General features: G+C 40.6%; 1 protein-coding gene across 1 annotated transcript in view; it reads left to right on the top strand.

Annotated features, from left to right (window-relative positions):
• Positions 1-12,407, top strand: part of LOC109866680 (brain-enriched guanylate kinase-associated protein) — a 49,953-nt gene that overhangs the window by 22,762 nt on the left and 14,784 nt on the right. The window contains exons 2-4 of the mRNA XM_020455464.2: positions 8,713-8,933; positions 11,377-11,538; positions 11,901-11,967. Of these exons, the coding sequence (XP_020311053.1) occupies positions 8,863-8,933; positions 11,377-11,538; positions 11,901-11,967 (300 nt within the window). The 5' untranslated portion in view covers positions 8,713-8,862. The remainder of the gene's footprint in view (positions 1-8,712; positions 8,934-11,376; positions 11,539-11,900; positions 11,968-12,407) is intronic.

Genomic DNA, 12,407 nt, shown 5'->3' with positions numbered 1-12,407 from the left:
TTTATCTGAGATTTATGCGTCTTTCAGTCAGTGCATGTCTCGGTCAAATAAATATTTTATTTGGACGGGCAAGGAGGTACGGTATGGCAGCCCATAACACCTGCCCGGTAATAATCTCAATAGGCAGACATAGCCTATATAGACTAGAACAGCCTTTTCTTAGTAATGGAAATCCATTCTATCATAGTCCATGTGGGTTTTAATGACATTATTAAGGGCAGTTCTGAAAAGTTGAACCTGGATTTTAAAGAGTTGATTGACTCTCTCCTAAACACTAACAAAAGACCCATCTTATCTGGCCTTCTGCCATCTCTGAATCGTGGCATTGAACTCTTTAGCAGGATTCTGGCCACGTGATTATTGCAGCTCATTGGGTGTAACTTTAGTTGACAATGTCGATACCTTTTGGAAACAGAACATGTTTTATAAGGAGGATGGGATCCACCCAAATCATTTGTGTTCCTGGATCCTTTCACAGCATTATAAGGTTGTGTTGAGACAATGACCCAAGTCCAGCTCAATTAATCCCTACCATTGTGATGCAGAGTTGTCATAATGTTTCAGCAATTGTACATTACACCAGGGGCATCAGTAGACACAATGTAAGTAACCTAATGTATGTCCCTTTAACTGGCCTGAATGCCTCTGCTGATCCTACAGCTATTGTATGCAGTAATCATGTGTCTATGAACCAGATTTATACTGTTAGCACTAAACTGGTGTTCCCTAGGAGGAAGTCCACTGTGAGCAGCTCACCCTGCACTAACATAAAGAACATGAGCACATCTACTGCTGCTAAGCTTCCCAGTAAAGCAATGAAAGCAAGTAAGCATTCCAGAAGAAAAGTGCTCAAAATAGCCCACGTTAATATATGTAGCTTAAGAAACAAGGTTCATGAAATCAATAATTTGCTAGTAACAGATGACATTCTGACTATCTCTGAAACTCACTTTGATACTACCTTTGATGATACAGCAGTAGCAATACAAGGTTACAACATTTATAGAATATATTCAGAGCCACATTCCTGTAAAGATTAGAGAGGACCTCATGTCAAATACTGTTGAAGTAATATGGCTACAGGTACATCTGCCTCACCTAAAGCCCATTCTGATAGGAAGCTGCTACAGACCACCAAGTCAGTATCTGGATAACATGTGTGAAATGCTTGATAATGTATGTGATACCAACAGAGGTATATTTTCTGAGTGATTTAAATATTGACTGCCTTTCATCAAGCTGCCCACTCAAGAAATATCTTCAAACTGTAACCAGTGCCTGAAACCTTCTTCCGGTTATCAGTGAACCTACCAGGGTATTTACAAACAGCAAAGGAATGAAATCATCAACATGTATCAATCACATCTTTACTAACGCTGCAGAAATGTGCTTGAAAGCAGTATCAAAATCCATTGGATGTAGTGATCACAATATAGTAGCCATATATAGGAAAACCAAAGTTCCAAAAGCTGGGCCTAATATAGTGTATAAAAGGTCATACAAGAAGTTTTGTAGTGATTCCTATGTTGCTGATGTAAAGAATATTTGTTGGTCTGTGGTGTGTAATGAGGAGCAAACAGACACTGTACTTGACACATTTATGCTTATTCCAGTTGCTAATAAGCATGCACCCATTAAGAAAATGACTGTAAAAACTGTTAAATCCCTGTTGATTGATGAGGAATTGAAAAATTGTATGGTTGAGAGGGATGAGGCAAAAGGAATGGAAAATAAGTCTGGCTGCACAACCGATTGGAAAACTTCTTGCAAATTGAGAAATAATGTGACTAAACTGAACAAAAAGAAGAAGAACTACACTATGAAACCAAGATTAATTAAATAAAGAATGATAGTAAAAAGCTTCGGAGCACCTTAAATTAAATTCTGTGAAAAAAGGCAAACTCAGCTCCATCATTCATTGAAACAGATGGCTCATTCATCATAAAACCAACTGATATTGCCAACTACTTTAATGATTTCTTCATTGGCAAGATTAGCAAACTTAGGCATGACATGCCAGCAACAGATGCTGACACTACACATCCAAGTATAACTGATCAAGCATTGCAATTTTAAATTCTGTAAAGTTAGTGTGGAAGAGGTGAAAAAAGAATTGTTGTCCATCAACAATGACAAGCCACCGGGTCTGACAACTTGAAAATTACTGAGGATAATAGCGGACGATATTGCCACTCCTACTTGCCACATCTTCAATGTAAACCTACTAGAAAGTGTGTGCCCTCAGGCTTAAAATTCATTCCGCTACCTAAGAATATTAAAGCCCCCTTTACTGGCTCAAATAGCCAACCAATCAGCCTGTTACCAACCCTTAGTAACCTTTTGGAAAAATGGTGTTTGACCAGATACAATGCTATTTTACAGTAAACAAATTGACAACAAGCTTTCACCATGCTTATAGGGAAGGACAGTCAACATGCACAGCACTTACACAAATGACTGATGATTAGCTGAGAGAAATTGATGATAAAAAATATTGTGGGGACTGTTTTGTTTGACTTCAGTGCGGCCTTTGACATTATTATCGGAAAAATCCGATCAGGAAGTGACTCTTATTTTGAAACCTCTGCGTTCCTATGCATCCCTATTGACCATTGAAAGGGATATCAACCAGATTCCTTTTTCTAATGTGTCACTAGACATAGTTTCAGGTTTTTATTTTGAAAAATGAGCGTGAACGACAACAGAGTGATTTGTGCGTAATAGACAAAGGCGGCCATTGTTCCTCTCGCTCCTAGTGAAAAGCCAATTGTCCCAGTTGATATATATATTTTACCTTTATTTAACTAGGCAAGTCAGTTAAGAACAGATTTGTACCTTGTCAGCTCGGGGATTTGAGCTTGCAACCTTCCAGTTGCTAGTCCACCGCTCTAACCACTAGGCTACCGCTCCAAATAATAGATATTTGAAAAACACCTTGAGGAATGATTATAAAAAACATTTGCCATGTTTCTGTCGATATTATGGATCTAATTTGTATTTTTTTCTGCGTTGTCGTGACCGCAATTTCCGGTGGATTTCGCAACAAAACGTGAACAAGAAAAGGATGTATTTCGGCTATAAAAATAATCTTTATGGAATAAAATGAACATTTGCTGTCTAACTGGGAGTCTCGTGAGTGAAAACATCCAAAGCTCATCAAAGGTAAACGATTTAATTTGATTGCTTTTCTGATTTTCGTGACCAAGCTTCCTGCTGCTAGCTGGACATAATGCTATGCTAGGCTATCAATAAACTTACACAAATGCTTGTCTTGCTTTGGCTGTAAAGCATAATTTCAAAATCTGAGATGACAGGGTGATTAACAAAAGGCTAAGCTGTGTTTCACTATATTTCCCTTTTTGATTTCATGAATATGAATATTTTCTAGTAAGATTTTTTGGCCGTTGCGTTATGCTAATTAGTGTTGTTGATGACAATTCTCCCGGATCCGGGAGGGGTAGTTCTAAGAATTAACAAAGAGTTGCAGTTAGTTTCAGAGTGGGTGGTATGGAACAAGTTAGTCCTAAATATTTCTAAAACTAAAAGCATTGTATTTGGGACAAATCATTCACTAAACCCTAAACCTCAACTAAAAATTGAGCAAGTTGAGGTGACTAAACTGCTTGGAGTAACCCTGGATTGTAATCTGTCATGGTCAAACATATTGATACAACAGTAGCTAAGATGGAGAGCAGTATGTCCATGATAAGGCGCTGCTCTACCTTCTTAACAACACTATCAATAAGGCAGGTCCTACAGGCCCTAGTTTTGTTGCACCTGGACTACTATTCAGTCATGTGGTCAGGTGCCACAAAAAAAGGATGTGCCACAATTTGTTTAAATTGCAGTTGGTTCAGAACAGGGCAGCATGGCTGGCCATTGGATGTACACAGCGAGCTAATATTAATAATATCCATGTCAATCTCTCCTGGCTCAAAGTGAAGGAGAGATTGACTTCATCATTGCTTGTATTTATGAGAGGTATTGACATGTTGAATGCACTGAGCTGTCTGTTTGAACTACTGGCGCACAGCTCAGACACCCATGCATACCCCACAATACATGCCACAGGCCCAAGTCCAGAACAGACTATGGAAGGCTCACAGTACAAAATAGAGCCATGAGTACAACTCTATTCCACATCAAGTAACTGATGCAAGCAGTATATTTAAAAAACAGATCAAAAAACACCTTATGGAAAAGATGGGGACTGTGAAGCAACACAAACATAGGCACAGACACATGCATACACACAAACACGATGCACTATACACACATGTACACATAGATGTTGTACACTATATACTGTATGTGGTAGTGGTGGAGTAGGGGCCTGAGTGTGAATGTATTGTAATGTTTTTAAAATTGTATAAACTGCCTTAATTTTTCTGGACCACAGGAAGGGGCAGCAGCTAATTGGGATACATAATAAATACAAATACAAATTAATGAGTCACAATGCAGGAGATCAAGTGCACCTACAATGTATTATGTGATATCAATTAATTGAGTAGCTTATAGGGACAGTGCATGGGCTATTTACATTGACTGGAAATAAATATTGTTTCATGCATTTGCCTATTTTCATATATAATAAGAGAGGCGTGAATTTCTCCATGTAGGCCTACCCTTTGTTATAAATAACATAGAGTTCCCTTATATTTCAAAACTCGAGTCTCAAGCTAGGCTGTATGATGAAGCTGGTAATATGTCAGTTGTTATAGTCTATTACTTGCAAGGCACATTGGAGCATAAATTGAAAAATAAATATATATATTTTTTTTCACTGGACTGATGTTCATGTCTCAGCTGAAGGATGGAGGCGAAGGGTGTGAAGTGGAGGGGTTCGAAGTGGAGGGGGTCAAAGTGGAGGGGGTCGAAGTGGAGGGGTTCGAAGTGGAGGGGGTCGAAGTGGAGGAGGGAGGGGGTCAAAGTGGAGGGGGTCGAAGTGGGGGAGGGAGGGGGTCGAAGTGGAGGGGGTCAAATTGGAGGGGGTCAAAGTGGAGGGGGTCGAAGTGGAGGAGGGAGGGGGTCGAAGTGGAGGGGGTCGAAGTGGAGGGGGTCGAAGTGGAGGAGGGAGGGGGTCGAAGTGGAGGGGGTCGAAGTGGAGGGGGTCAAAGTGGAGGGGGTCAAAGTGGAGGGGGTCGAAGTGGAGGAGGGAGGGGGTCGAAGTAGAGGGGATCGAAGTGGAGGGGGTCGAAGTGGAGGAGGGAGGGGGTCGAAGTGGAGGGGGTCGAAGTGGAGAAGCATGTTTCATGATTTGTAAAAGTGTTGAATAAAAACAGTGTTGTAGTCTCTGAATGTCCTGAAACAGTTTTTAAGGCCCTCCATTAGATTAATGCAATCAGTGATTGATATAAAGGGTCACTGGAGGCCCTTCAAGGCGAAATCACTGATATCAAATAACTTGGCAAATGCTCCAACATCCTCTTCAATACACAGTCTCTTTGTTCAGACATCTTACTTGTTTTTTCGAACCAAGTTGGCTAGTGAGTCTTAGCTAGCTAGCTAACGGCGAATAGCCTACACTGTGTAGCCTAGTCTACACAGCAATAGCTACTGTTTACTGCACATGGTATAAGTGCGAAGTGACTTGCATTAACCCGCCTATTACTTTAAAATTGAGAACCCATTAAAAAAATATATGATCAAGCATAATTCAAATTCATTACATCGGCCTAAATGAAATATATTTTATGTACAGCACTAGATTTGATGTAAGATGTCCTTGAGTGTCTTCAAAGGCATCTGCCAAATAAAATGTATAATTATTATTGTCAAAATACACTCAGTGGTCAGTTTATATCGTTTACGAAAGTGGTTTGCTCCGAAAGACAGTAAGTCACATCACGTGGCCATGGCTTGCTATATAAAGTCAACAGACAGGCATGGAGGCATTCAGCTACTGTTTGATTGAACTATAATTGGAAAAACGATTGACTTAAGCAACTTTGAGCGTGATATGATCATCAGCGCCAGTCACGCCGGTTCCAGTATTTCAGAAACGGCCGGCTTCCTGGGCTTTTCACGTACGACAGTGTCTAGTGTTTACCGAGAATGGTGCGATGAACAAAAAACATCCAGTCAGCGGTAGTTCTGTGGGAGAAAACAGCTCATTGATAAGAGGTCTAAGGAGAATGGCAAGAATTGAGCAAGCTAACAGGCAGGCCACAAACAGGCAAATAACGCTGCAGTACAACAGTACAACATTGGTTCTTGTCACGGATGGGCTATTGCAGCAGTCAACCACACCAGGTTCCACTCCTATCAGCTAAAAACAAGAAGAAGCAGCTCCAGTGGGCATGAGATCACCAACACTGGACAATTGAGGAGTCGGACAAATCCCGGTTCCTGCTGCGTCAGGATTTGGCAGAAGCAGCATGGCCCCATCCTGCCTGCTGTCAATGGTACAGGTTGGTGGTGTAATGGTGTGGGGAATGTTTTCCTGGCACATGTTAGGTCCCTTGATACTCATTGAGAAACGTTTCCATGTCCTGAAAAATTCTGTCTGTTCTGGGGGCAAAGGGGGGTCCGACCTGGTACTAGATTGGTTGACCTAATAAACTGGCCACTGAGTGTATATCCTTTTTGTTTACCCACCCCTCCCTACTTGTTGCTTTGAATTCCATGTGACGGTGTATGCATGTATAGGCCAGTGCTTGACTTGACTTGGATTGAAATACAGTTGAAGTCGGATGTTTACATACACTTAGGCTGGAATCATTCAAACTCGTTTTTCAACCACTCCACAAATCTATTTTTAACAAACTATAGTTTTTGCAAGTCGGTTAGTACATCTACTTTGTGCATCTCATTTTCCAAACAATTGTTTACGGACAGATTATTTCACTTATAATTCACTGTATCACAATTCCAGTGGGTCAGAAGTTACATACACTAAGTTGACTGTGCCTTTAAACAGCTTGGAAAATTCCAGAAAATGATGTCATGGCTTTAGAAGCTTCTGATAGGCTAATTGACATCAGTTGAGTGAATTGGAGGTGTACTTGTGGATGTATTTCAAGGCCTACCTTCACACTGTGTGCCTCTTTGCTTGACTTCATGGAAAAATCCAAAATAAATCAGCCAAGACCATAGAGAAAAGTCTGGTTCATCCTTGGGAGCAATTTCCAAACCCCTGAAGGTACCACATTCATCAGTACAAACAATAGTATGCAGAATAAACACCATGGGACTCTGCAGCCGTCATACCGCTCAGGAAGGAGACGCATTCTGTCTCCTAGAGATGAACGTACTTTGGTGGAAAAAGTACAGAAAAACAGCAAATGACCTTGTGAAGATGCTGGAAGAAACAGATACAAAAGTATCTTTATCCACAGTAAAACAAGTCCTATATTGACATAACCTGAAAGGCCGCTCAGCAAAGAAGAAGGAACTGCTCCAAAACCGCCATAAAATAGCCAGACTACGGTTTGCAACTGCACATGGGGATAAAGATCGTACTTTTTGGAGAAATGTCCTCTGGTCCGATGAAACAAAAATAGAACTGTTTGGCCATTATGATCATCGTTATGTTTTGAGGAAAAAGTGGGAGGCTTGCAAGCTGAAGAACACCATCCCAACCGTGAAGCACGGGGGTGGCAGCATCATGTTGTGGGGGTGCTTTGCTGCAGGAGGGACTGGTGCACAAAATTGATGGCATCATGAGGAAGGAAAATTATGTGGATATATTGAAGCAACATCTCAAGACATCAGTCAAGTTAAAGCTTGGTCGCAAATGGGTCTTCCAAATGGACAATGACCCCAAGCATACTTCCAAAGTTGTGGCAAAATGGCTTAAGGACAACAACGTCAAGGTATTGGAGTGGCCATCACAAAGCCCTGACCTCAATCCTATAGAAAATGTGTGTGCGGAACTGAAAAAGCGTGTGCTAGCCAGGAGGCCTACAAACCCGACTCAGTTACACCAGCTCTGTCAAAAGGAATGGGCCAAAATTCACCTAACGTATTGTGGGAAGCTTGTGGAAGCTCACACAAAATGTTTTACCCAAGTTAAACAATTTAAAGGAAATGCTACCAAATACTAATTGAGTGTATGTAAGCTTCTGATGTGATGAATGTGATGAAAGAAATAAAAGCTGAAATAAATAATTATCTTTACTATTATTCTGACATTTCACATTCTTAAAATAAAGGGGTGATCCTAACTGACCTAAGACAGGGAATTTTTACTCTGATTAAATGTCAGGAATTGTGAAAAACTGAGTTTAAATGTATTTGGCTAAGGTGTATGTAAACATCCGACTTCAACTGTAGGTGCCGATACTCATTTCGGTGCCAAGATTGTTTAATTTTAGGTGCAGGAATTCCGCAATACTTTTGAGCTAATGTTCTATAGGAGGTTCAGGAACTCAAGCAGAAGAAAATTGTAGGTGCCGTTACTCAGTTCCGGTGAGCTCCTGGCCAAGTCAAGTACTGTAGTGTGTTAAGGTAAAAATACAAATAATCTCCTGTTTGAAACACTGACAAGGAGAGAATAAAATATATATATATATATCCTGTATATATATATATATATATATATATATATATATATATATATATTAGTGTATTCTTTTGTTGCTCAATCTGATTACCTGGGCCTGGCTCCCCAGTGGGTGGGCCTGAGCCCACCCAAACCCACACGTGCCTATGCCCCTGGTTTGAATGTTTTTTAATGGCTGCCGAACTGTCTCTTTGCTCTGTTGACAGGACCAACACAGGTAGACAACTCCCTCAGACAACTCACTCAACAGGTCAAACTTAACGAACCTGACCTATGACCTCTGCCCAGAAAAATAGATGCACTCCCACTAACCATTTGAAACACAAAACACATGAGAGGGAGCGAACACAGCAGACATGAAAAAGATATATATCGGCAAAACGGCCCTAAAAGTCTCCCGAAATGGCAGTAAACATCAGAAAAAGAGGTAAGAGAGAACAATTCAGAAGCTATTCATCCCTCCATCTCTCCATCTGCCCACTGAGTTCATTTCATCCTCCCCATCTTTGTCAAGTGGTCGTGAACAACTCGAACGTCCGTCCTCCTAACAGAATCATTATCCTGCCTCATTGTTTTCTCACCGCCGACCGCCATCTAAATGAAAACACTCATTACCGTGTGACTCAGCTGCTGTTTCCAGAGGTCACTAATGTGTGATTCCCATTGGGAGATTGACTTCATAAACTCATTCTATTGTCATGTAACAAACACCTGTGGTGAGCCATGCATCATGTTGTTAGTACCTGGCAAGGGGGTTGTTATACAGTAGCATGAAAAGCATTCAAACAGTGCCCCCCCAAAAACATTTTACTAACCATTGGTTACAGAATGGGATGATATTCAAATATTAGGATATTGTTATTCCATTTAGTCATAAACATGTTAGGTGTGAAACTTAGAGCAAGTAGGAAGGTAAACTGGAGATGAGTAATACTAAACACAGGAGGGAATAACAGTATTCTAACTCCACTTACTGTACCTTCTTTCATTTATTTTTTTATCTCAGCAGCAATAGCTTAGTTTTCAGTCATATGTTAAGAGCACGTTCTGCTTACCTTAATGGGAATCTGAAACCTTGTTGCATGTGTATCATGGGCTTTGGTGGTTGTGTTTTGTCTGTGTTCTGTAGGAGTGTGTGTGTTTGGAATGTGGATTGGAGCATTTGTGTGTATGTGTTTGCGTCGTTCTGGTGAATTCATGTAATTTGCACAGTCATTGTATTCAGTTTAATTCAAGATATTATCTCCAGGATTAAAACCCCCCAAAACGTTGAAATGATAATTGGATTGCCCTTTTAATTAAGGGACGTCACCTTGAAAAGGAAACATCTTCATTTTCATCAGCTAAATATGTGTATGTGACAATACATTTGATTAGATTTGGCCTCTACTCGCAACCTCTTCCTCCTTCTATGATCTTGTTAAGGAGATAGAGGGATGAGAGCACAGTGGCCACATCTCTCACCTCTATCTCCTTCTCTTCCATTTCTCTCTCTCTCGCTCTCTCTCTCTCTCTCTCTCTCTCTCTCTCACTCTTTCCCTCGCTCTCTGTTATTGGTGATCTCCCAGCAGATAGAGCCATTACCATACTTCCTCCATCTGTCCATCAATACAGGCCCATTAGCCTGCCATGGAAACTCAGACCCATCAAAGGGGAGAAGGATACATGTATTTTACTTATCACACCTACTTGTTATTAGATTGGGTCTCAGGTTGTGCCGGGGATTATTAATAGTCCACATTGTGCTGTCTCGTTGAATTACACATGGGAGATCACTACTCAGTGAATTGCACATGGGATATTATTATTCAGTGAATTACACACAGAAATCACTATTCAGTGAATTACACACAGGAGGTCACTATTCAGTAAATTACACACAAGATATCACTATTTAGTGAATTACACACAGGGATCACTATTCACTGAATTACACACAGGGATCACTATTTAGTGAATTACACACAAGATATCACTATTTAGTGAATTACACACAAGATATCACTATTCAGTAAATTACACACAAGATATCACTATTTAGTGAATTACACACAAGATATCACTATTTAGTGAATTACACACAGGGATCACTATTCAGTAAATTACACACAGGGATCACTATTCAGTGAATTACACATGGGGGATCACTATTCAGTGAATTACACATGGGAGATTACTATTCAGTGAATTACACATGGGGGATCACTATTCAGTGAATTACACACGGGGATCACTATTCAGTGAATTACACATGGGAGATTACTATTCAGTGAATTACACATGGGAGATGACTATTCAGTGAATTACACATGGGAGATTACTATTCAGTGAATCCAAGCCGTCTAAATCTTTTCCTGTGATTGATTACAGATCATAGAGCCATATTTCATAGTAGGTTCCGTCCCAAAAGGCACCCTATTCTCTATAGGGCACTGCTTTTGACCGGAGACTTCTGGCTAAAAGTAGTGCACTATATAGGGAATAGGGTGCCATTTGTGACAAAGTCTTAGTTTAAAGTGATCCTGTAAGTCACTGTAACCACTCTGGCTGATTATGGTGGTGGTGTTCTGTGCTATGCGTCAAGGTTGTAAAGTATTAGGTACTAGAGCTGAATGTTACTGGAAGCTAAAGGCAGCCTGAACTTTATATTCTTTAAGTGCATATAGAATATATGATTTGGGAATTCAAAACGTTTTCATCACCACTGTATGATGTATATTGTTCATGGGTCATCACACAAGACTCCCATTCCATCTTATTTATACTCAATGTAACATATAAAATATATGCATATAATATAACATGAAGTTACTCCAGTAATATGTCTTTCACTATGTCTGATGCCTGGTGTGTGTTTGTGTCCCTCACAGCTCTTTGCAGGAACAGAAAGAGGACCTCCGAAAGCGTCTGTCCTACACCACCCACAAGCTGGAGCTGCTAGAGAGCGAGTTTGACTCCACCCGACAGTACCTGGAGACAGAGCTACGCCGTGCCCAGGAGGAACTCGACAAGTTCACCGACAAACTACGCAGGTAATCCTAACCACATAACCACACCTTTTTTAATCACATTCTATTGATTTTGTGCTTTTCTGTCTCGAAATATATCAGACTGGATAAATATACTAGACTGGATACCTATCAAGGTAAAGCCCTAAAACTAACACAGGATACCTATCAAGGTAAAGCCCTAAAACTAACACAGGATACCTATCAAGGTAAAGCCCTAAAACTAACACAGGATACCTATCAAGGTAAAGCCCTAAAACTAACACAGGAATGCATTATCATGATGGACACATAGCATAGACATCATTAATCCAAAGGGTGCAGAATGTGTTCAATTATTAATAGTGTGAGTTGGTAAGCCAGTGTCATTGTGTGTCTCCTGGTAGAATACAAAGCAGCTACTCAGCACTGCAGAGGATCAACCAGGACCTGGAGGATAAGATCCATAGAAATGTAAGTGAAGTGTGCTTGTGTGTGTGTGTGTGCGCACATGCGCATGTATGTGCTTGTGTTTGAGTGTGCGAAAACGTTCATGCATGTTTGTGTACACCTGTAGGTGTGAGTCCAGGCATAAATGTGTGCATATTTGTGTGTGCGTGTTGTGTGTGTATGTGTGCACGCACATATGTACCCATACGTGCATTCATGTTTGTGTACACCTGTAGTTGCGTGTGCATGCACACGCCTCTAAGCAAGCAGTGGTCTTTACTCTTTAGAAAAGGCAATGAAAAGCACTGAGCAATGGATTTGAATATGAATACACTAGCTGTTGGTACCACTGACGTTAATTGCAGCCTATTTCAATAGCCTGTCCTCCTTCCTATGGCAGTTGGATAGCAACCCCATTGTTCTGAGCTAGCCTTGCGACTTACATCTTTTGTCAGATGGCAAAA

The sequence above is a fragment of the Oncorhynchus kisutch genome, linkage group LG21 (genome assembly GCF_002021735.2).
Source record: "Oncorhynchus kisutch isolate 150728-3 linkage group LG21, Okis_V2, whole genome shotgun sequence".
Classification (NCBI taxonomy): domain Eukaryota; kingdom Metazoa; phylum Chordata; class Actinopteri; order Salmoniformes; family Salmonidae; genus Oncorhynchus; species Oncorhynchus kisutch.
Note: the sequence above shows the minus strand (reverse complement) of the source record. Positions and strands in the feature narration are given on the sequence as shown.